At 38.5% G+C, this 25,988-nt stretch overlaps 1 protein-coding gene across 2 annotated transcripts; it reads left to right on the top strand.

The window, feature by feature from the left end:
• Positions 1 to 895: 895 nt before the first annotated feature.
• Positions 896 to 25,988, top strand: Pcf11 (PCF11 cleavage and polyadenylation factor subunit). Of its 2 annotated transcripts, none has more exons than XM_076547209.1 (16): positions 896 to 1,502; positions 4,994 to 5,119; positions 6,851 to 7,039; positions 7,364 to 7,558; positions 8,713 to 9,830; positions 10,614 to 10,794; positions 10,896 to 11,379; positions 11,951 to 13,506; positions 17,583 to 17,682; positions 19,532 to 19,651; positions 20,104 to 20,209; positions 21,361 to 21,544; positions 22,482 to 22,637; positions 23,058 to 23,150; positions 23,636 to 23,671; positions 24,919 to 25,988. In XM_076547209.1, exons 1-16 carry the CDS (start codon positions 1,311 to 1,313, stop codon positions 25,132 to 25,134), a joined length of 5,052 nt encoding a protein of 1,683 aa, XP_076403324.1. In that variant the 5' UTR covers positions 896 to 1,310; the 3' UTR covers positions 25,135 to 25,988. The 2 variants fall into 2 exon arrangements, with proteins under 2 accessions (XP_076403324.1, XP_076403326.1); XM_076547211.1 differs by having other exon boundaries at positions 1,012 to 1,502; positions 10,896 to 10,986.

Raw genomic sequence — 25,988 nt, 5'->3', positions numbered from 1 at the left:
GCAGTCAGTGCTCTTAACCTCTGAGCCATTTCTCCAGCCCCCGCATGTTTGGTTTTAGAGATAAGGCCTTGCTATGTAGCACTGGCTGGGCTGGAACTTGGCTGGCCTCGAATTCACAGAGTTCCACCTTCCTCTGCCTCCTCATGCTGGGGTTAAAGGACTGAGCCACCAAGCAAGGCTCAGATACTGCATTCTAAGGTCATTTAGAAGTGAAGCAGATTAAGAGATGAGAGCTCTTAGGCTTGGGGCTGGGTGTTGCTATTATGAATATCCTTCCAGAAAATGTGACTTCCTCAAAAGATCTCCAACTCCTTGGGGATCACCTTTCTCACATAGCACCTCTTAATAACAACATTTTCCTGGGGACCCAACTCCTGCAAGCCTGTCTAGGTGCTTTTATGAGGGAAGCTGCTGGCAGGAGTGACTCCAGTCTGGGTTCCGGGTAGGCCAGGCACCTCCGCCCTCGCCTTAAAGCCGGAGGAACAGCTGGCCGGGCGAGCCCCGCCCAGGCTCCCGGGAGCACCTGAGACTGAGGCGACTGACTGGCCTGCTCTGGAGGCCTTCGCTCCCCCAGCTCCCTCCATCCCCCGCCCTCACCGCAGTGGCAGGCGGGAGGAGGGATGATGGACGGGGCCGCCCTGGGCTTGGAGGAGTGCAGAGGAGGGACGAAAAGGGGCCTGGTGGAGCTTTCTTAAACTGGTTGGGCCGGTCCTCGGGAACAGCCGTCCTCTATTGGCTTCCCCGGGTGGGTTGTTATGGTAACAAATGACCGAACAGTCCCTTACGAACTGGCCAATGAGAGCCGACCGTCCTTCGCACCGCGCCTCCGAGCGGGAGGTGCTGCGAAAACCTAGTCGGGGCGGAGGAAGCAGGAGGCGCCTGGACGTCCTGCGGAAGAGCCGGGGGCGGGGCCTGTGACACGCGCGGGCCAGCCAATCCCGCCGGGTGTTCCCAACGGCCCCGCCCCTTTACCGCACATTTCCCCTCCCCTAGTTCATTTCGCACGACGCAGCGGTTGGGAACACAGACATTTTCGGAGCTGGAGCCGCCGCTGCCGCCGCCATTTTGTGTCTGTGGAGAAAGGAGCCCCGGCGGCGGCTGGAAGTGGACGGAGATTCCCCGTGAGGCTGCGGCGTTTCTTCCCCGAGGTTCCCCCTGGGTCGTCCCCCATCCCCCCTCCGCGGTCAGCATGTGGTGAAGCCGCAGCCGCCGGAGACCCGGGGAGCGAGGCCGAGGCGTCGGAAGGGAGGCGGGGTGTCGAGCGGCTTCAGCTTCGGCGGCGGCGGACCTCGGAGGGGGGCCGCGGCGCAATGTCAGAGCAGACGCCGGCCGAGGCCGGGGCTGCGGGGGCCCGGGAGGACGCCTGTCGGGATTATCAGTCGTCGCTGGAAGACCTGACCTTCAATAGCAAACCGCACATCAATATGCTGACCATTCTAGCCGAGGAGAACCTGCCCTTCGCCAAGGAGATCGTCTCTCTCATCGAGGCCCAAACCGCCAAGGTTTTTATACACCCCGCAGCCTACTATTCTTCTAATACTCCTTGATTTTAGTGTCAGCCTCATCCCAGGTCTCGCTTCCATCCGAAGAGGGGGAACGGAGTTCCTCCTCTCCAACCCCCCACCCCCGACTCGGGCTTGGTCTTTGGCCCTGGCTGGGAGCGTGGGCCTCTTTCGGGGAGGGAGCGGGGAGGATGCAGGGTGGAGCCCCGTTTCCGCTCACCAACTCCCTATTTAGGCCACCTCGGAGTACGTCCCCACGCTCGCACGCTCTGGGGACAGCCCTTTCGGATCGGGGAACACTTAGAGGCAGTTTGTGGTTTGGGAGAGTAAGAGTTAAAACAAACCATCCTAAGCCCCCGGGAAGGTGGGGAGGGGCTTTCCCTTAGTGTCCTTTTGGGGAATTGTGCTCTGTGGGTTGAGGTTGGAAGGAGGTGAAGGGGGACCTGGGAGCGAGCTGTCTGGTGGGTTGGGTATAGGGAATTGGCCCCGAGTGGAGCAGCGGCCTGTTAGCTCAACATGGCGCCTGCAAAGCACATGATGCGAAAGGGAAGAGAGGAGAATCCATTCCCTGCCAGCCAGGCAGCTGCTCACACCCGTCAGCCCCATTTTGGGGTGGGGGATGTTAGATCAAACTTTTAGTCTCCTCTCGGAGGGTCTGATTTGCCCCAATGGTAGGGAAATTGAGCAGAGGGTGGGGTTTGGGTGTGAGGGGAAGATCTTATCCAACCTGTAGGTTGGGAATTGCCCCAGTGGGTAGCAAATACTTGAGTTTCTTTGGAAATTTCAGCCCCTCTTTTTCCTTTTCTCTCCCCCCCCCTTCCCTGATAGTGAAGGCTTTGCTTTTCTTCACCCCTTGACCAAAGTGGTCCTTTGCTACCTTCTATTTCCCTGTGGTCTTCCTCTTCTGGGGGTTCATGTGGGAGCGATATGTCCTTTAAGTAAAGTTACTGTTAAACTTAGTTATAATGAATCTTAACCGCTTCCCAATTAATACGTTTTAAGTTACTTTTCAAGCTTGTATTTAAGGTTTAGTTTTTTTTCTAGTTGTTAGTGTTGCAGTTATCAGGATGAGCCTCCTTTTAGCAGAGTGAACCCCTTTTAAAAGGCCACTTTAACAACAACCACCAATATATTGTTTAGAGACGGTTTCTGTCTAGTGTAAAACTGAGTAGTCTGACTCTAATAAATGGTTTTGAAATGTGTGACTGGTATTATAAAATTTGTGAATAAAACATATAAAATATGTATTTGTCTTTTTTATTTACCTTTGTAAGGTGTAGAATCTGTTTCCAAGTATTTTTACTTACGTGGTTGTGTGTTTTAAACAAAAGTCTTTAAGTGACTTGGGTTCATTCTTCTTTAGGTCCATCAGTTCACAAGATACACGGTTTCACGTGGTCCTTTCATACCTTATTTAAAGAGGGGGAAAGGTTTTTATTTTTTTTTTAAGGGCTCAACAAATTTATCATGTTCATTTTGACAGCTAAAACAAGTCTCCATTCACCTTTTCCTGTTGAATGCCTGTGAAACAGCTGTTTTTAAAGTATGAGGTTTAAGAAGGAAGTGCTCCTCATACTCAGATTTTTGTTGATAACCACATACATGTTGTCGGAGAAAATGTAGTTTTGCCTTGTTGAAGACTTAACATTAGGTTCATAACCAAGGTTTCCAAACTATATTTTGGGTAATGATATTCACAGCACCTAATAGTTAGCAGCCCCGATTGCACTCAAAGGAGACAGCTTCCTTACTGGTTCTTAATGGATCTACAAGACCTTGGAGAACTGAAAACTTTATGCAGAATATATTGACCACATAAAACTTGTATTTGTGTATTTTGTTACACAAAGTGGTGAAAATAGGTGGACTATTTGCTGGTAAAAGACTCGATGTGCTCGAAGTTTTTGAGCACATGTTTCCTGGTTATTTTTGTAAAGCCAGACTAAGTAGAAGATGTAAAGGTCACTTTGGGAAAGAATCTTAACCTGGGTTGGGGGTGAGGGGAGGGTTTGCCGTCATTTGGTAGCAGCTGGCTTGGTTTTTGTGTTTCTGGAAGTGTATGCTTGTGTCCTTATTCTTTAGCATCTCAGCAATACTGAACTAATGGACTCACACTTAATTTCACTCTTCCCATAAGATAGCAGTAGCGAAAAAGAGTATTACATAGGACTTCCCTTGTACAATCAAACACTAGTCTCTTGAACAGATTGTGGTGTTAAAAGAGCCTGTTTATCTTCCTAAGTACAATAATTACTTAAATGGTATAAAACAAAACATAAGGTGAAGACACAGCAATAAAGCATTTGACATGTTGGTACTTAATAGTTTGCCCACACACAGTGGCCTTGTGAACCCTTTTATTAGCATCTAAGGTTTTCATACAGAGTTATTCAAATGTTTCTTTAGTCAACTTTGGTTGTAAAGGTGATATCAGAAGCAAGAGCATTTCCACACACTTGTCAGGGCAATTGGTTTTGTGAAGCATGGCATTGCATACCCCAGGAGTGTGTGCCTGCTTCTAGCTACAGGTAGCTATGGGTAAGTGTTCAGTTAGATTCATACACGTGGGGGTGGGTAGTTGGGGATTCACTTAAGTTTTGTTTTCTGAAATCATGGGTACTCCTGTGGAGTCAGTTAACAGCTTATATGGCATGTCTTAGTGCTCCTCAACAAGTCTGTGAACCTGCTGATGCTTTCTGGAAGCTTGCTGTGCCTTCTAAAAGCCAGTGTTGGGTAGGCTTTGCAGTTCACCCGGGGCAACTTTACCTTGGAAGGGCTGGTACCTTTATCAGCATCACCACACTGGCTCAGCACAAATTTAGAATTCCTGGTTTGTGCATGTAAGAGGAGAAATATTTCGACGACAGTCCATGCTGTGAAGAAAATCTTCAGGACATCCAGGTTTCCAGTCAAGTTGAACCTGACTGACATGACTCAGCGGCTCCTCTGTCCAGTTTTTCTTGTATCAATAACAAGCTTGCACTTCTGCATGTTCATGTGCAAGTTTTAAGCGTCTTGTCATTGACTTATGTGAAGTGTGTTTAGTTTCATTCTTCATTTGGATTATAGGAAGCAATCAATGATTTTATAGGTAACAAAGCTTTATAGACTTTAACATATAAAATTACCCAGTGAAACCAGCACAACATAAACACAGATATCAAAGCTGACATTTGGATTACAGAAAATATTTTTCCTCTCCTTTTATTGTCATTTTGAACACGGGCCTTTTTATTACATGCACCTGAAATTAAGTTGAGTATTAAGTATTAGAGGTTATGTTTTTTTCTTGATAATTCTGAGGTTTTTTTTTTAATGCACAACTAAAAACAAGTACTTGAACATGTAGGCTTATAAAGTTAACATAATCAAAAGCATTTTGTACCAACAAAACTAGAGGTCTGTATTATAGGCTTAAAAACACTTTTAAAAGTAATTCCTTGGTGGCAATTCACTATACTAAACTTCTCAGTTTCTTTTTTATACTTTAGGCTCCTTCCTCAGAGAAGCTTCCTGTTATGTACCTTATGGATTCTATCGTGAAAAACGTTGGAAGAGAGTATCTCACTGCCTTTACTAAAAATCTAGTTGCAACATTTATTTGTGTGTTTGAAAAGGTATATATATATATATACATACATACATATATATATATTTAGAAACATTTGAATTTTTATAATGTGTTCCAGATTAAATAAATACTTGTCTTGTGTTGGGTTTTCTTGGGTGGTGGAATGTTTCATTCTCCGGAACATTGATTGCGTGCCTTTTCAAGGAAAGTGGCAAATGATAGGTGTTTTTTTTTTTTTTATATATATATATATATATATATATATATATTAGAGCCTTAAAACAGATGCTTTTTAATTCACTCAAATATACTTTAACTTTTAGAATTGTGTATTTTCAAAATGTGGTTATTGGTCATGTGAAGCTGTTTGTAGAGTATGGACAAAAAGCTAATAGCTTTCAGAGTATTAGGTTTTTTTTTGTTGTTGTTTAAATGTCTAGTGCTAGTGAGTAGGAAGCATAATCCTCCAGTGTGCCTCAGTCTATGGTTCCTATTATTATTCCCCAAAATGCCCTTTGGACCAAGCTTGTTATGTTGTTAAAGTGTGAGTTACAGGGATGTATGGATGGTGAACCAGTTAATTGCTTTAGGTTATTATGGAAATACCTTTATTCCTCTCTAGTGTTTGGGAGAAATGCTTGTTAGTGTCCACAGCTAGAAATTGTATGTACCATTGAGACATTGTAACTGGTAGTTAACAGGAGGCGTTTTTTCTGAGATAATTCTGTCACACTGAGCAGAAGGGCCCTTGAAGGTATTTAGGTTTAAAGATTCTTTTCTAACAATAACTTGTAGTTGGTGTTATGTTCTATTAGATGCACTTGTTATAGGACATACCTTAACAACTGTCTGAATGGTAGAATTAGGCAGTTGTGTTTTTTTTCTTTTTTAATAGAAAAACCACATTAGATCTTATTGGGATAGAAATAGTGTAGAAGAATAAGTTTGGAAAGCTGTGTTTCAGATATTACTAAGAAGTATCAGTAGTATGAATATTTGTAGCTCTTTGCTAAGTACTAATTACCTGTGGCTAAGGACAGCCATCTGTGCAATAAGTAATTTAAGGCAACTTAACTTGGTTTCAGTTTCAGTATGTTCCAATTATTTGGGGGTTTGGTGTGTCGTACTTTTACAGAATCTAACTTTAATTTTATTTCAGTTAATAAAAATGACCTCATAAATATATTCTCTAAAGACATGAATATAGGTAAAAAGACTGGAGTTAAAAAACTTGTCTTACCAAGTTACTGGGTTTTTCTGTTTTCTAAAAATTAATTATATCCATTACAATATGAGTAAGCAAGTTATATAATGTCCATCTTTGGCTAGGATTTTGTGAATTAAAATTATGAGGGTGTCTTCTGTACCCAATAGATTGTTTATACAGTATGTTGTATTAGATTGGTTAGATCATTTTATCTATTTTGACTGTATGCTAATAAGAAGAAACTTTAAAAAATTGGCCATCAGGTAAACTATTTTCTGGCTTTGTTTTTTATCCAGTGAGTTTATTAGGAATATTATATCAAGCCCTAAAATGTGGAGACTGTTTTTAAAAACATAACAAGTTGTTTGGTTGCTTGCTTGAAGTCTGTTAGATAAATACTTTTCTGATTTTTTTTTGAGGAGTAATTTTCTTTAATAATCAAATGCACTTTAATAAGTCTTTGATATTTATGTATAAAAGGACACTGTGAAGTGGCAGGTAGCTTTATACTTAATATACATAACATTCTATAGTAACTTAACAAGCCAGAGAATTGTTCTGTTGTTCTAGGTGGATGAAAATACTAGAAAAAGTTTATTTAAATTACGTTCCACATGGGATGAAATATTCCCTTTGAAGAAACTTTATGCCTTGGATGTCAGAGTCAATTCATTAGATCCTGCTTGGCCTATTAAACCTCTGCCCCCTAATGTGAATACATCTAGCATCCATGTGAACCCGAAATTTTTAAATAAATCGGTAAGTCTTGATACGAATAGTGTATATGCTAGTACAATTTGACTATCAGGTGCTAACTTTTATAAAATATCCAAAAAGCAAAACTACAATCAGTTTAATTTGAAGAGGTAATAAATGTATATAGGTAATCACCATGTCTTACTATGTAACATTTGCCATTTAAAATGCCTAAGCATGTGTGTATGTGTACATGGATGTGTACTTTTAAGTGTGATTAAATATTTGTGACTTTGGATAATAGTAAGGTAAAGTTGATAATTGTTTGTTGACCTTTGGCAGTTTTAGCTATGATATGTTTTGCTTAAAAAGTATCTTTTCTTACAGCCTGAGGAGTCTTCAACCCCTGGCACAGTGGTCAGTTCCCCCAGTATCTCCACTCCTCCCATTGTACCTGACATACAAAAGAATCTTACTCAAGAACAAATAATAAGGCAACAGTTGCTTGCAAAACAAAAACAGTTGTTAGAACTTCAGCAGAAAAAGCTGGAGCTTGAGTTAGAACAAGCTAAGGCACAATTGGTAAGTAGGGGAGATTTGACAATTAAGTCTTTAAACGTTCTAATAGGGAAGTTAATAGAATTCACATACGAATATTTCATTGATGATTCTTTTTTCCTACTTATTTAAAAAATTGATATTAAGCCAGTATTTTATAACCTTATAAAACACTTGCTTATAAACTGTGTTCTGTTTCTCAATATTTTTAATGAAATTGCTATCTTAGGAGGATGGAAATATATATACCTTAGTTGGTATATTACCCTATTACAAACAACCAGGTATGATGGCAGAAGTCTGTAATCTGCACTTGGGAACAAGAGGCAGGAGAATCAGAAGTTCAAGATCATCCTTAGTCACATAGCAAGTTTGAGGCCAGCCTGGCAGCATGTCTCAAAACACTAGAAAAACAAATATATACTCTTACCAGGGTAGCACTGTAGTTTTGTTTTACCATTGTCTTAATAGGGATTTAATATTTTAGTCCTAAAATAGTAAGTATATTGTGGTGAATTCATGAACAAATCATATTCTTAAAAGTTTACAAAAATATAGAGACCTGAGAGCATGTATATTTGTACTTATGAAAGACTAATATTTACTTAGTATCTAAGTTTTAAGATTGAGGTGTAGGAAGACAGAGTTTTACGAGTTCATTAGCATTTTGAGAGAAACCATTTTATGACAAAGTTTAATTAGAATCCTTTTGTGCAGAGCATTTGGAGTTTAGTCATGTAATTGTTTTTGAACTACAGTCTGGTTTAGAATCTTGGATGGTTTTGAAGAACTACTGTATTAGAAATTATATTCTAAAATACAGAGTAAAGATCTGGTAAGAGGGAAGATCATTTAGATGCTTGGACTCTCTCTTCATTATATTTATACGTTAGGAGTATAGAGTGTTGCCATGCTTGGTGATGCATGCCTTTAATTCCAGCACTGGGAACTAGAGATAGGCAGATGTGTGTGTTTGTTCTAGGCCTGCCTGGGTTACATAGTGAGACCCTTACCACCTTACCCCTCCCTCCCAAAAAAGTGTATAGTGTTAATGCAGTATTGAGCAAATAGATTTATTGAAAATTTCTAATCTTGACTGTAATCTATATAATGACAAAAGGAAATAAAATATTCTTCGTGGGTTATGGTTTTAACATGAACATTTTTTTGTATTTCAGGCAGTATCTCTTAGCGTTCAGCAGGAGACAGCCAACTTGGGTCCTGGATCAGCACCATCTAAATTACATGTTTCACAAATTCCCACTATGGCTGTTAAAACTCCCCATCAGGTTTCTGTGCAACCTGACAAAAGCCGACCGGGTCCATCCTTACAAATTCAAGACTTGAAAGGCACTAACCGGGATCCCCGTCTTAACAGGATGAGCCAACATTCTTCCCATGGCAAAGAACAGAGTCATAGGAAGGAATTTGTAATGAACACATTAAATCAGTCTGATATTAAAACAAGTAAAACTGTACCCTCTGAAAAACTAAATTCATCCAAGCAAGAAAAAAGTAAATCAAGTGAAAGAATAACCAAGAAAGAACTTGACCAGTTAGATTCTAAATCTAAATCTAAATCTAAATCACCATCACCTTTGAAAAACAAATTATCCCACCCAAAAGACTTGAAAAATCAAGAATCTGAAAGTATGAGGTTGTCTGATATGAACAAAAGAGATCCACGATTAAAAAAGCATCTTCAGGATAAAGCTGAGGGCAAAGATGAAGATGTAAAAGAAAAGAGAAAAACTGCAGAAAAGAAGGATAAAGATGAGCACATGAAATCATCTGAACACAGACTGATTGGAAGTAGAAGTAAAATCATAAATGGCATTGTGCAAAAACAGGACATGGTTACAGAAGAATTGGAAAAACAGGGCACAAAACCAGGGAGATCAAGTACTCGGAAGAGATCAAGATCGAGGTCACCTAAGTCTCGGTCACCAATTATACATTCCCCGAAGAGAAGAGATAGACGGTCACCCAAACGAAGGCAAAGAAGTATGTCTCCAACTTTGGCCCCCAAAGCTGGAAAGATGCGTCAGTCAGGACTTAAACAGTCACATATGGAGGAGTTCCCACCACCTTCTCGGGAAGAAAGAAATGTTAAGAGAAGTACTAAGCAGGATGTTCGAGATCCCAGACGGCTGAAAAAGATGGATGAGGATCGGCCGCAAGAAACTGCAAGTCAACATTCTATGAAGTCAGGTGCTGAACCAAAAGAAAATATAGAGAATTGGCAAAGCTCCAAGTCTGCCAAAAGATGGAAATCTGGTTGGGAAGAAAATAAAAGGTATGTTGCTGATGTTTTTGGTAAAATACAAAATGTATTATTTTTATTTTGGTATTTTTACTTTATTAAGGTGAGGTTCTCATACTGTCATGCTAGCTTGAACTCACTAAGTAGCCCAGGCTGGCCTCCATCTCATGGCAGTCTTCCTTAGCCTCCTGAATGCTGGGATTATAGGTATGATCCTTTATCCCTGGCTTTAGAATATGCATTTTAAAGGTAGTTTAATTTAAACATCAGAAGATACTAATTAATTGAATGTTATAATTATTTTTCTAGTTGTGAAAAAAAAAAAAACCCAGTGGGTTAAATACCTTCTATTTCATAGAAACATGAGAGTTTACTCATCTACTTGAGGTTGTATGTTTATATGCAAGAATTAAAGTTGCTTGGTTTTGGTTTTTAATTGATTTTATAGGGTCTAGCTATGTAGCCCCACCTGGCCTGAAACATGCTAGCTGGCTAGCCCATTCTGTCCCTGAATTCATGATTCTACTCCATCAGCATGTTATCTTTTTTGACAGGCTTGGCATGCGGTGGGTTGCTGCTGCTGCTGCCACCGCCGCCTGGGACTTTGCATATGCCAGACAACCAACCATTCCTTTCTGAATCAAACCCTCAACCTCTAAAAATCAAAATTCTTACTCGATTTGGCTTGCTTTTTCAAATAAAAAATTTTATGTACCTGTTTTATTTAACCAGATCCTTAAATTGTCCTTAAGTACAGCCTGGGAATTTTATTTTATAAATAAACACTTTGAAGTAACACTGTTATTGTTGTTTCAGCTTACAACAGGGTGATGAACATAGTAAACCACCTCATCTAAGGCATAGGGAGAGCTGGTCAAGCACTAAAGGAATCTTGTCACCTCGAACCCCAAAGCAGCAACATCGATTAAGTGTAGATGCCAATCTTCAGATTCCTAAAGAGTTAACTCTTGCAAGCAAAAGAGAATTACTTCAAAAGGTAGTGACTATGGTTGATCTCGTGTAATCATTTTCTTTTGTCCAGGTGTTTCTATTTTTCATATTTAAAATATTTCATTTCATTTTATCATTCCTCTGCAGACGAGTGAACGTTTAGCTTCTGGTGAAATTACACAGGATGAGTTCCTTGTTGTTGTGCATCAAATTCGACAGCTATTTCAGTATCAAGAAGGTAAACATAGATGCAATGTACGGGATAGTCCTACAGAAGAAAATAAAGGTGGATTAAAAAAGAAACCTCTCTTATCTGATGCTGAATTAACCTACTATGAACATAAAGCAAAACTGAAAAGGACACAGGTTCAGCATTCATTTCCAAGACTTGATCTCTTAGATCCTGATATTTTTGACTACCCTTTGACTGATGCCTTGTTGTCTGGAATAGAATGTGAGCCATCCAAAAGTAAACATGCAAGTAGGAATAGTGGAGCACAGTTTGACAGAAAAGAACAATTTAGTGAAAGAGCAAGACGTCTTTCTCCTATATCTGGGAGTCGTACTTATGCTGAGAATCTTTCACCCCATGAGGGCCGGAGAAGACATGACGAGCAAGTCTCTGCTAAAGGTAGAAAAAGTTAAATGAGATTATGCCTATTGAATCACACAGCAGTGAAGGGAAAATGAACAAGCTAAGTGGGGCTGGATCTTATCACTGTTCAGACTTCCTGTGTGTGTGTGTGTGTATGTGTATGTGTATGTGTATGTGTGTGTGTGTGTGTGTGTCTTGTTTGTTGCCTTTCCCCCACCCTCTCATGGAAAGGGAAGGGACTTAATTTATAAGGTCAGTTATATCAGGTACTTCACTAGGTTTTTATTTTTTATATATTTAATTTGATTAAATCCTCACAAAACCCAAGGAAATATGTATTATCCTAATTTTACAAATAGGAAATAAAACTGGAGATGTTAAGTAACTTGCTCTCAAAGTCAAATGACAGTATCTTGACAGGATGGGAATTTTTTTAACCTTAGGTTTATCTGAATCAAAAGGGCATCTTCTTAACTTACTGTTGCTGTCTATCTCTTCCCTACCCATAATGTAGTGAGATATATCTTTTGATAAGTTTTTAGATAACTATAAAAAAATTTGATGTAAATTTAATTTTAGTGAAAATGTTTATTTTCCTTTTTAAAAGGTGTACGAGAGGAGCAGAGATCTCCATTCAATGATCGTTTTCCACTTAAGCGACCTAGATATGAAGATTCAGATAAACCATTTGTAGATGGTCCAGCATCAAGATTTGCTGGCCTTGATACAAATCAGCGGCTTACAGCTTTAGCTGAAGACCGACCATTATTTGATGGACCTGGTAGGCCATCTGTGACACGAGATGGCCCAGCCAAGATGATTTTTGAAGGACCTAATAAATTAAGCCCTAGAATTGATGGACCTCCTACACCAGGTTCTCTTCGGTTTGATGGGTCACCAGGACAAATGGGGGGAGGAGGCCCTATGAGATTTGAAGGACCACAAGGTCAGTTAGGAGGTGGGTGCCCTTTGAGATTTGAAGGTCCTCCAGGACCAGTAGGAACACCTCTGCGGTTTGAAGGGCCAATTGGTCAAGGAGGAGGAGGCGGTTTTCGATTTGAAGGTTCACCTAGTCTGAGGTTTGAGGGATCTACAGGTGGTTTGCGATTTGAAGGACCAGGGGGTCAGCCTGTGGGTGGTCTCAGGTTCGAAGGACATCGTGGTCAACCTGTGGGTGGTCTGAGGTTTGAGGGCCCTCATGGACAGCCTGTGGGCAGTCTTAGATTTGATAATCCTCGAGGTCAGCCTGTAGGTGGACTTAGATTTGAGGGGGGTCATGGTCCATCAGGGGCAGCAATTAGGTTTGATGGGCCTCATGGTCAGCCAGGTGGTGGTGCTATTAGATTTGAGGGCCCTTTGCTACAGCAAGGAGTTGGAATGAGGTTTGAGGGTCCCCATGGTCAGTCTGTAGCTGGTCTGAGATTTGAAGGACATAATCAACTAGGTGGGAACCTTAGGTTTGAGGGACCACATGGCCAACCAGGGGTTGGGATCAGGTTTGAAGGACCTTTAGTTCAACAAGGAGGTGGAATGAGGTTTGAGGGTCCTGTACCAGGAGGTGGCCTGAGAATTGAAGGGCCTCTGGGTCAAGGTGGTCCAAGATTTGAAGGTTGTCACTCTTTAAGGTTTGATGGACAGCCAGGCCAGCCATCACTTTTGCCAAGATTTGATGGATTACATGGCCAGCCAGGTCCTAGATTTGAAAGAACTGGTCAGCCAGGTCCACAGAGATTTGATGGGCCACCTGGACAGCAGGTTCAACCAAGATTTGATAGTGTACCTCAAAGATTTGATGGGCCACAACACCAGCAAGCATCAAGATTTGATATTCCTCTTGGTCTGCAAGGTACCCGATTTGACAATCATCCTTCACAAAGGCTTGAATCTTTCAATCAGACTGGCCCATATAATGATCCACCTGGCAATGCTTTTAATGTTCCATCTCAAGGACTACAGTTCCAAAGACACGAACAAATATTTGATACCCCTCAAGGACCAAATTTTAATGGACCTCATGGCCCTGGAAACCAGAATTTCCCAAATCCCCTTAACAGAGCTTCAGGACACTATTTTGATGAAAAGAATCTTCAGAGTTCTCAGTTTGGAAACTTCGGCAATTTACCAACTCCAATGTCAGTAGGAAATATTCAGACATCTCAACAGGTAAGCTATTTTAGTTATCCTCAAATTCTGTGGTAATTATATGTAGGTAAGTAAATTTATTTTTGAGACAAGATGTATAGTCTAGGCTTCTCTCAAATTCTCTGGTAAGTCAAGGTTGAGTTAACTTTTTAAAAATTGTTTCTAATTGGGGAAAGCTTTAAGAAGGTATTTTAGCCGGGCGGTGGTGGCGCACGCCTTTAATCCCAGCACTCGGGAGGCAAAGCCAGGTGGATCCCTGTGAGTTCAAGGCCAGCCTGGGCTACCAAGTGAGTTCCAGGAAAGGTGCAAGCTACACAGAGAAACCCTGTCTTGAACCCTCCCCCCCCAAATGTATTTTATAAGTTCTTAATGTACTTCCGACACCTATATATTAGGAAAGTGGGATGAGAGGTTTTTTGGGGTTGAAATTTGCATACTCCCAAGACACTGAGCTATTGCAGTTTTACTCTTTATATCTTCCTTTCCTCTCAATGTATATGTACACTTACTTTGTTTAAAAAAGATTGTATTTTAGCCAGGTGGTGGTGAAGCCGCACGCCTTTAATTCCAAGCACTAGGGAGGCAGAGAGAGGCAGACGGATCTCTGAATTCGAGGCCAGCCAGGGCTACAGAGTGAGTTCCAGGAAAGGCGCAAAGCTACACAGAGAAACCCTGTCTCAAAAAACAAAACAAAAAAGATTGTATTTTAATTTTGTGTGTATGCCCCTGTCTTTATGTGTGCGGGGTGCCTGTAGAGGTCAGACACGGCACATTGGAGTCCTTGTGGCCTGCCTCCTGTGAATGCCAGAAACTGAACCCAGATTCTCTGGAAGAGCAGAGCAGGAAGTACTTCTAATGACTGAACCATCTCTCCAGTCCTTATTTTTTTTCTGTGATAAGGTCTCATTTAGCCTTGATTATTTTTTGAACTCTGTAGGAGAGGGTGATTTTGAACTTGATTCTCCTGTCTCCACCTATGAGGTGCTGGGATTATAGGTGTGCTCATTGTTTCCAGCACTGGGGATTCAACAAGGGCTTGTGTGTGATAGGCAAGCACTCTACCTGCTGCTGAGCTATTTTTTATTTAAAAAAAAATGCATTTTTATTTTGTGTGTTTGTATGTTTGTTGGTGTGCATGTGACGTGGTGAGCTTGTGGAAGGCAGAGGAAAAGTTATGGGACTCACTTCTCTCCTACCCATGTGGGTATCAGGGATCATCAGTCTTCCTGACAAGCACCTTTACCCAGTGAGCGATTTTGCTGGCCTTACTGCACTTTTGTTGAATTCTTTTTTTTTTTGTTTTTTAATGCTAATACAATGTTTTATAGACCTCCATTACCCTGAACAGCTATTGAGCCCTGATAAACTTTTTTCCTGGGTCTCGCTCTGTAGACCAGGCTGGCCTCGAACTCACAGAGATCCGCCTGCCTCTGTCTCCCAAGTGCTGGGATTAAAGGTGTGCGCCACCGCCACCCGGTAAGCCTCGATACACTTTAAAGAAATCACTAGAGCTGATTTTCTTATACCGTTTTTTTGACTAAATATTTCCTTAGTCTGAGATAATAAATGTTATACATACTTTTGTAATTTTTTTATTATCGCCATTTATTTACTTAACTGTAGTTGCATACAATGACTTGATATTAATATCAACAAAGCCAACTTGTTATCTGCTTTCTAAATATATTGTAGTCATATTGATGTGTATAGTCATCTGTCTGTGTACTTGTGTGTTGTTGTTGTTGTTTTAGAAGAGTCTTATTTGTAGGTCAAGCCAGCTGGAGCTTACTGTATAGTTCAGGTGGCCTTGAAGTCTCTTTTTTTTTTTTTTCAAGATAAATTTCTCTGTGTAGTACTGGCTCTCCTGGAACTTGCTCTGTAGACCAGGCTGGCCTTGAACTCACAGAGATCTACCTGCCTCTGCCTCCTGAGTGCTGGAATTAAAGGTGTGCACCACTACTGCCCTTTTGGCACATACTTTGTTTTTGAGACCTGGGACTCAGCTATGTAGACCAGGGTGACCTCAACTCAAAGGTCTGCCTGCCTCTTCCTTCTAAGTGCTGGGATTAAAGTCATGAGCCACCACACTTGGCTTTTGCATACATTTAAAAAATGTGTATTAAAGTAGTCTTAAAGCAATGGGTTCACAATATATTTTCTATCAGTTGATGCCTGACTATTTTTGTTTGCTTGCTGAATTTATTCTGGATTAAATTTCCTTCCTTTCCCGTAGCTGATACTCTACTAGGACAATTCATTTCATAGTAGTAGGATTGCATTGAAAAAATAAGAATATTTAAAGCACATTCTAAATTTTTTTTCAAGTCTTCTGTTCATTTCCAGTAATTTGTATAAAAAACCAAACCAAAACAAAGCATACAGTTATTGCCATGTGTGGTGTTTCACCCCTTTGATCCCAGCGCACAGGGAGGGAGGCAGAGGTAGGTGGATCTCTGTGAGTTCGAGGCCAGCCTGGTCTACAGAGTGAGTTCCAGGACAGGACAGGCACCAAAGCTACACAGAGAAACCCTGTCTCAAAAAAAAAAAAAAAAAAAAAAAAAAAAAAAAAAAAAAAAAAAAAAAAAAGGTTGTCCTGCCTGTTAAATAAGTTCTGTATTTCCTTAAAAGAAATACTATTGCCGGGCGGTGGTGGTGCACACCTTTAATCCTAGCACTCGGGAGGCAAAGCCAGGGGATCTCATCTCTGTAAGTTCAAGGCCAGCTTGGGCTACAGAGTGAGTTCCAGGACAGGCACCAAAACTGTTATAACCAGTTATATAACCAGATGTTATATAATTGTATTTTGTTTAATCTTTTTTCTGTGATGTATAGAATTGGTGTTATAATTTGTATGTGTGTTGTGTACACCATTGAGAAGTCACATGGATAGTGAACAAGATTTATTAACATTTATTTACGTAATTAAATGCCAAACACCAGATTTGGATGTTAGTACAGTACTTATTTCATAAATTTATTGTAATCTTTATCTTTTAAATTTCTGTAGTTTGAACTCAGGGGTTCCCAGCAGATGATGTGCCACTAAGCCATATTTAGGCCTGTAGTCTTGCTTATTTTTCTTTTGTTAGGTAGGGTCTCAACTCTGTAGTCTAGGCTGCCCCAGAACTCAACTGTATAGTCCAAGCTGGCCTAATACTCAAGACAGTTGACCTGTCTTAACCTCTCAGGTGCTGGGATTACAGGTATGAGCTACCATTCCCAGCTGTTTTTTGTTAGTTTTGTTTATGATTCCCTTTGACTTTTGTAATCTACTTTAAACTCAGCTATAACCTTATCCAAAAAATGATGGCAAAGCAGAACTTGAAGTTCACATTGCTACATCAAACAGTTTTTCTTTGCTTTTTTTTTTTTTTTCATACCTGGTTGAAACATTTTTTACTGGAAAAAGGCCCAGGTTAGGAATTCTGGCTTCAGCTTTGCTAACTAGCCCCTATGATTGTGTAAAGGTTTTATCTGTGGATACCTGTTCTCCCATTTGTAAAATAAGGAAAAGCACCTCCAGGGTAAAGTGACTTGTGTAGCATAGGTCACACAGCTAGTTTATGGGTACCTTATGTTTGCATGCTTTCTTGATACTTTTAAGTTCTCTGGCTGTCCTGGAAGGATCTCTGTAGATCAGGCTGGCCTTGAAGTCAGAGTCCTCCTTCTACCTCCTGAGTGCTGGGGACCATGCCTGTCCCTTTTAAAGGACGTTTTAACTCGTTCTCAGATCCTTATGACTCTGAAACAGATAGGAGGTGTTATAGTTTGTGGAAATAAGCCAGCCGTTACTTTTTAAATCTTTAGTTTAATCACAGACCTTGGACCTTAGGACATTTGTGAAAATTCTTTTTTTTTTTTTTTTTTTTTTTTTTTTTTTTTTTTTTTTTGAGACAGGGTTTCTCTGTGTAGCTTTGTGCCTTTCCTGGAACTCACTCTGTAGCCCTGGCTGACCTCGAACTCAGAGATCCACCTGCCACTGCCTCCCAAGTGATGGGATTAAAGGCATGTACCACCACCGCCTGAAAATTCTTATGTGATTAGAATGTTAAAATTTTTATTATAGAATGTTCTTAAAATTAACATTTATCTTAAAGGTTCTGACTGGTGTTGCTCAGCCAGTAGCATTTGGCCAAGGACAACAATTTTTACCAGTTCATCCACAGAATCCTGGAGCTTTTATTCAAAATCCTTCAGGTATGTTCTTCTGAACTGTGATATTTTCAAAAGATAACTTGTTTTGTTCAGTGGCATTTTTGAGAGATTATGATCAAGTAATAGAAATTTAATCTGGCTGAAGAGTTTTTATCCTCTGAGTTTATATTATTTGACAGATGGTCATGCAAACCTCATTTTACAGCTAGAGATGATTAGGCTGGACATACAGGCTGTCAGGGAAGGAAATCTATTGAGTGGAGGCTTGGAAGTGGTTAGAGGAATGATAATTTTGTGGTGATAGGCTATTTATGGATGTGTTATGATCCAGTAAATATTAATGCTGGGGGATCCTACCTCATAAAATTATTCATTTATAAGCTTTTAGTAAGTGCACAAATAGAAAAAAAACAAAAAACAACTAATTTCTTAGCCAGGTCCCCTGATAGGCATTTTTGTTACTTCAGAGTGAGTTGTAACTAATAATGGATTTTAAAATTAATTTTACTTGTGGTAAATGGGAAGTGTGTGTGTGTGTGTGTGTGTGTGTGTGTGTGTGTGTGTGTGTGTGTGTGTATATACCCTGAATTATAAACTGTTGTGATACTTATTTTAATTTCTAAATCATAAGGCCTGGCGATATAATATAGCTCAGTGTTGGAGCACATCACTTACCTAGTGTCAATGAGCCCTGGGTTCAAGCCTGAGCACTGCCAGACAAAACAAAACATACATTTCTAAGCTTTTTCAAATATATGCTTTTGGAACTAGAGTATGGTGTTTGGTGATAGCTCTCTTGCCTAGCATGTACAAAGGCAAGAGTTCTATCCCAAGTACCCTAGTACCCCTGTCACACATAAAAACATCCCAAAGTAAAACTATAGCCCTCAAAGCAAGACAACCCTCCAAACAAATGGCACTTTTAACATAGTATTGGTACTGGCTTCACAAATTTTTTAAAGAATTTTTCATAACTTACAAACTAGGGGAGTTTTAATGAAACTATATTTTATGTAGTTCTTAAAGTTGTGTCAGTTTGAATTTAATACGTATTCTTTTAATTTCTAGATGGACAATTAGGATTAGATAGCACTGCCCTCCCTCCAATAGTTGTGGTTGGGCCAGGCATAAACAAGCGTCCCCATCATTCAGTTCACAGTACCCACAGTTAGGCAGCTCATAACTACCTGTAGTGTAACTTCAGTTCCAGGCAGATCCAGTGCCTCTGGCCTCTATGGGCACTTGCACTTAGGTACACACACACACACACACACCCACACACACACCCCAGATAAAATTCATTGGAAAAAATTGTTAAATTGAGGTTAATAAAAATTGTTAAATTGAAGTGTAAAAACTACAGATTTTCTTCTGGCTTCCAGAATATTGGGTTATACATATAATCAACGGAGAGCAATGTTGATGAGGGAGTGACATTTTGTTCTTCTTGGTTGGGAATATTGGATGAGGCCTTATGTGTATTTTTTTTTAAGTTCTACTTGTTTTTTCAAAAAGTATGAACTATTATTAGGAAACTGTCTTTCAGGTTCTCTTAATATTTGTTAATTGAAAGTAAAAAAAAATGCCCTTTCCTTTTAGTTTTGTCTTGTTCATTTGCTGCATGAAAGGCATTATGCTTGAGGAATTTAGTAACGTTCATCCTTGAAAGAGTATGGCAGATATACTGTTCCCCTGTTACCCCTCAAATACTGTATGTTGTGCCAAATAATACCTCATTGCCTTACAAATAGTATTTATTTAAACCTCTTAAATAATTAAACCCATTATTAAAAAGATTTATTGTTGGTGGAATATCTTGAAGAGTCAACTTTGAAAAAGAATGCTTAATATGAATCTTTATGTTTAAGAATGTTACTGTTTTTTTTTAAAGGAGGTCTTCCTAAGGCATATCCTGATAATCATCTCAGTCAGGTGGATGTAAATGAATTGTTTTCAAAACTGCTAAAAACAGGAATTCTCAAATTGTCACAGCCTGATTCAGCTACAGCACGTGAGTATGGTTATATACTTCATATACACCAACCTTAGTTAAGTTATAGAGACATTATGGGGTATAATAAGTTATGGTAAATTTCTATACTTGAATAATTGAATTGTTTGTGGTATTTTTTGAAAACCAAAAGTAATTGGGTTATAGTAAAAATTTTAACAGTATCTAAAGATTGAACTATCTTCATGGCCCATGGTGGTTTTAGTTAGTAAACATTACTGCAAATGTTAATGTGCCAATTTTATTAGTCTGTCTATATTAGCTTGGTTTGAAAATAATTTGAATGTTGAGGAAACACAATTTTAAGAAATTTTATTAGGTTCCTTGGCCAGTAAACTTCGTATCAGATGTACTTATACCAGATAGATTTCTCTATATATGCTAGTAACCAATGTTTTGCTACAAAGAATACAGGGAATGTAGTATTGAGAAATTTATCTTCTCAACTGCAGAGGTAAATGAGGCTGTTGCTCAGCCTCCCCCTGAAGAGGAGGAGGATCAGAATGAAGATCAAGATGTTCCAGATCTTACTAATTTTACAATTGAAGAATTGAAGCAGTATGTAATCTGTTATTACATTTTTATTATTAATGTGCATGTGCTTGTGTACATGTATAATGTGTATGTTTAAGAGTGGAGGTACATGCATGTGTTTGTGTAGGTTAGAGGGTGACTGGGAGTTGGTTCTCTCCTTCCACTGAATTCTGGGGACTGAACTTACACCATCAAGCTTGTGTGATAAATACCTTTATCTGTGAGCTATCACACTGGCCTTTTGAGCTAATATTAGAGTCAGTTATTTAGATAAAGTGGCTTGAATCCCACTGCTCAAGTTTAAATATTAGGCACTAATAATTATGTATTCATGTTTTTAATCTTTAATTTTAATCTTTCTGTTTATCATCATTTTCTTCTTTCTTTTTTGAGATGTCTCTTTAGCCTAAGCTGGCCTTGAACTCTTGAGTGTTGGGATTACGAGTGTGAGCCATCATGTTCTACTTTCAGCTAGCAAGGAACAAATGTAAATAAATAAGAATGCAAACATTAGGGGCTGGAGAGATGGCTTAGTGGTTTAGAGCACATACTGCTCTTCCAAAGTCCCTGAGTTGATTCTGAGCACCCACATCAGATGGTTCATAACTTGCGTCTTCAGCTCCATGGGATCTGATATCTCTAGCCTCCTTGGGCACCTGCATCCATGTGCACATATACAAATAGTGCACACACACAGACATACATACACATTAAAAACACTAAGTCTTTACAAATAATGATTTTTTAATTTTTTTACGCATACTATTGTTACTTAGAACTTTTAACTTTTTTAAACTGGAGTAGAACATTTGAATTATTCAGAGCATTAAAATTGTAGGGAGGTAAACTTTCTTGTCATATCTCTATTTGTCATGTCTTCTGTATATTGATAGTGACTCCATACTAAGCAGAAGAATAGCTATTGTCTTTTTAGCTAGGGTTATTCCACTTTTAGCCAAAAGGAAATAAGGAACCAAGGCAAAATCATAAGAAAATACGCTCCATGTTTCTTCACATTTAACCAGAGTTAAAGTAAAAAGGGTCAGTGACACACTAACCTTCACTTAAATCTTTCTGGTTTGATTCCTGTTAAGATATGGAAAACTTAAGTATTTGTAATTTGTTTTTAAGCATTGTCATTTCTCAAAATTAAAAGACTTTCTTTTTCAAAATAGACGTTATGACAGTGTTATAAACCGGCTGTACACTGGGATTCAGTGTTACTCTTGTGGAATGAGGTTTACGACATCCCAGACAGATGTTTATGCAGATCACTTGGACTGGCATTATCGGCAAAATAGAACTGAAAAAGATGTTAGCAGAAAAGTCACTCATAGACGTTGGTACTACAGTTTAACAGTAAGTAATCCATATGTCTCTGAGTTACCTAGATGTCATTTATATTCTGGAGTATATCAGTTTAAATAATTGCTGGAAGTTAACATAAATTTTCTGAGTAAAATTTGATCTGTAGAATATAGGCTTTTGTTTTTTAGTTTTACTCTTTTTGTATATGAGAATCCTGCCTTTATCTCTAGCTCCATAGGCTCCGATACGTGTAGCTTCCTTGGGCACTGCACCCATGTGCACATACAGATATACATATTATTAAAAACAATAAATCTTTAAAAAATACAATTTTCTAATTTTTCCTTGTTATACATAATATTATTACTTAGAACTTTAAAATATTTTTTAAACTGGAGTAGAATATGTTTGTATGCTGTGCACTACTTGCAGGCAGTGCTTGAGGAGGCCAGAAGAGGGTGTTAGACCCCTTGGAACTGGAGTTAACAAATGTTCATGAGCCTATGTTAGTGCTGAGAACTGAATCCTGGTTCTACAAGAGCAACAAATGCTCTTAATCACTGAGTCATCTTTCCAGCTCCAAAAAAATTTAAATGAAAAATTATACATGAAGTTTATCTTAAGTTAGTGGTACCTGTAGAGTTAGTAGGAAATTAACATTAAGATCTCAAATTGTATCCTGGTTTGGTGGCACATGCCTGTAATCTTAGTACTTGGGAGGCGAATTAGTACAGGAGGAGAATTGCCAGTAGGCCAAGTATTTCTACATTGAAGGCCAGTTTGGGCTACACATTGTGAGGGTGTTGCCAAAAAAAAAAAAAAAAAAAAAAAATTAGTTACAGGGCTTCAAAAACAAATACATTAAAATAACAGCAGAGCATATTGTATGAAAATTGTACCCTTAATGTTCAGTGGATTACAGTGAAGACAAAGCAGTAAAAGCTTGAACATTAATAAACATAATCCTGAACATCAATTCCTTTTTAAGGACTGGATAGAATTTGAAGAAATAGCTGATCTGGAAGAACGTGCAAAAAGTCAGTTTTTTGAAAAGGTTCATGAAGAGGTTGTCCTCAAAACTCAGGAGGCTGCTAAAGAAAAGGAGTTCCAAAGTGTTCCTGCTGGACCAGCTGGAGCAGTTGAGGTAAAGAATGAATTCCCTGGCAGTGTTCTTCACTTGCTTTACACACAGTAATGTTTTTGCTCAAGCTTGGTAGTAGAGATCAGGTATTCAAGATTAGGCCCAGCATACAGAATTGGATGCCAGTTTGGCCTACATGAGACATTGTTGTTAACAAATATAAAAGAATTTCTTCAAAGCTTTTTGTTTTTGAAAACAAAAGCAAAACCCCCCAAAAAACAATTGTGGCTGTTTCATGACCAATTTGGGTTAGATGCCATCAGTGACTAACAATAGTGAAATGTTATTATTAACCTTTTATGTGGAACGTTGGCACAATCCATAAAACTTCATTATTTATTGGACATTGCTTCAAATTTTATATTTACTTAAAATGTTTTTACTTTGACAATGTACATTTGATTTTACCTGATTCTATTTTAGAGTTGTGAAATCTGTCAAGAACAATTTGAACAATACTGGGATGAAGAGGAGGAGGAATGGCACTTAAAAAATGCTATTAGAGTAGATGGAAAGGTAATTCCAGTTCTTTATTTTTTTGGTGTTTCATGTGTTAGAGTAAACTAAACTTACCATTTTGAAGATGATTCATCATCTTTTCTGGGTTTTGGTCAGTGGAAATGATAACTGGATTTTAAAGTCAGAATGTTTCCTTTGGAAGCATCCTAGCAACCATATGGTTCTATACTTAACCTTGTATAGCAGGCCCTATGAGTGTGATGCTAGACTCAGAAGTAGATTTCTGCCTAACTACACTGCATTTCACCATTAAAACTGTTATTCTCTTGAAAACAAGGCTAGAAGTCCACAAAGCCAAGTTTAAAGAGAGATAATTTTTCATACTCCTTAAGTTAGGTAAGGTTAAAAGTTAAGTTTGTGTTTTACTTAATTTTTTTGACCAAATGATTCTTATCAACCTTTGATTTAAAATTTAAAGGAAAAAATATTTCAGAATGTATTAGAAATGAACATGCATGTGAATAGCTATTTTTTTTCTTCAGATTTACCATCCATCGTGTTATGAAGATTATCAAAATGTAAGTTATTTTGGGATATTGTATATATTTATTTATATTAATAAATTTTAATCTTTATATAGTTTTTTTTATAGTAGGTTATTCATTAAATGTTGGGATTAGACAGCCTCTGATGTACATTGATTTATCACTGATAAAAATACAAATAATTAAAATTTGAAGTATTGTTTTAGTCTTGCTTTCTATTTACCTGAATCTTCATAACTTTTATTGGACCATCAGAGAAATGTTGAACTAAAGATGAAAAGGACCACAATGGCACTAAGTTTCTAGGGCCCTGGGAAGAATTTACTAATTTTTTCCCGTATGTATTGTCTAGTCACCTAGTAGAGGAATGACACTTTAGGCCGGGTGTGGTGCCACATGCCTTTAATCCCAGCACTTGAGAGGCAGGAGGATCTTTTGTATTTCAGACCACCCAGGTCTACATAGTGAGTTCCAGGATAGCTAGGACCACATAGAGACCGCCTCAAAATTAAAAACAAAACAGAGACTGCCTCAAAATTAAAAACAAAACCTTATTGTGTCTGCATTCATGTGTTTGAATGCTAGTTGCACATATATGGAAGTCAGAGGACAACCTTCCATGTTACTCTGTCCTTGAATTTTTTGTTTTTACTGTGATTATACCTGGCTAGCTGGTCTGCAAGTTCCCAGGGATTCTCTTGGGTATCTGAATTTTATGAGTTCTACAGATTTGAACTCAGGTCCTTACAGTTGCATAGCAAGCACTTTCATCTCATCCAGTGATTCATCTCCGAAGCTCTAGTATTAAGTGATGACATAAATTATAAATATACCCTCCAGTAGCCTTAGAAATTCAATCTGTTATATTTGTACCCTGACTTCTAAATCAGTAGAGCATGTTGCCTACTGATACTGGGTTTGATATAGAAAATATTTTTAGAACATTTATTTAGATCACTAGAAGATTAGTGTTTCCTATGGTATTTTTTTGATGTGGAGATTTTAAAGATCTTGAGTATTTAAAATTCATGTAGACATGCAAATTCACAAAGTCCATATAAGGTTATCCTCTATGACAGTTAAATACTGAAGACTGTATAACTTATTTTAGAAGTGTTATGTTAATGTGCATACTGAATGATCAGTGTTATTAGCTTATGGAAAGCAAGCATTGTAGTTGAATGTGATACGTTTCTTTGTCCGAACTAAGGGTCTTATAAAACTGTTACTTAGTATGATTTGAACCTTCATGAGTACTTATAGGGATTTTCATTTTGTAGACATCTTCTTTTGATTGTACACCATCTCCCAGCAAGACACCAGTTGAAAATCCTTTGAACATTATGTTGAACATTGTCAAAAACGAATTACAAGAACCCTGTGAAAGTCCCAAAGTTAAGGAAGAGCAAATTGATGCCCCACCAGCCTGTTCCGAAGAAAGTGTAGTAACACCCACTGAAATTAAAACAGAAAATGATACAGTTGAGTCAGTTTAAATAAAATGAGAAAGGTATGGTTTTGTTTTAACAAAAGCTGCTGTTGGATCTAGAAGGTGAATTTTTTATGTATATATAGACATATATCTATATAAATTGTCTAGCTGAGGCAGGGCCTTCAGCTATCATTTGGTTAATAAATACATTTTAGTATTTGCATTTCCTACTGCCTGCACAGTTTCAGGTGCTTGTTGTGTGAAAGTTCTGTAGATGAGTGCAAATTTAACAAAATGAAATTGTATGTGTAAAAATGTACGATTTTCACTTGTGAACTGTAAATTATAAATAAAAATATTTTTGCTATCCATGGAGTGTAATATTTATGCACACCATCAAATAAAGACAGTGTTTCTATACTTTTATTGGGTAAGAATGGAAGTCAACAGCAACCTTAATGTGAGATGTTCTTTTCTAGTATCTTCCCAGGACTTTAAGAAGCAAAGTTCAAACTTAGTTTTTCTCAAATACAAAAGCCAGAGTTAAAAAAAAAAGAAAGAAAGAAACAATAGGACGTATGTGCTTACATATAGTTATCTCTCTCCAGCTAGAATCATCCCCATCCATTTTTGGAAAGTTCGTAATAAAACAGTAATGCTTATTCTTGGACTCGGATACTGATGCCATCAGCAATTAACAAATATATTTAAGTACTAAAAGTGATTTTTTTAGAAAATATTTTTCAAATTGTCAATTTACTGCAGATGAACATATTTCTATTTTAAGTTACAGGGATTCTGTGTAAGAATGTTCATATGAAAAACATGGTTAACTTTCCTTTGTTGGTTTTGATTGAATTAGATGGGATACCATGAGATGTTAATATTCATACATGTAATAAATTGAATGATGAAGAA

The sequence above is a fragment of the Peromyscus maniculatus genome, chromosome 1 (assembly GCF_049852395.1).
Source record: "Peromyscus maniculatus bairdii isolate BWxNUB_F1_BW_parent chromosome 1, HU_Pman_BW_mat_3.1, whole genome shotgun sequence".
Taxonomy (NCBI): domain Eukaryota; kingdom Metazoa; phylum Chordata; class Mammalia; order Rodentia; family Cricetidae; genus Peromyscus; species Peromyscus maniculatus.
This window is presented reverse-complemented; position numbering and strand designations above follow the sequence as displayed.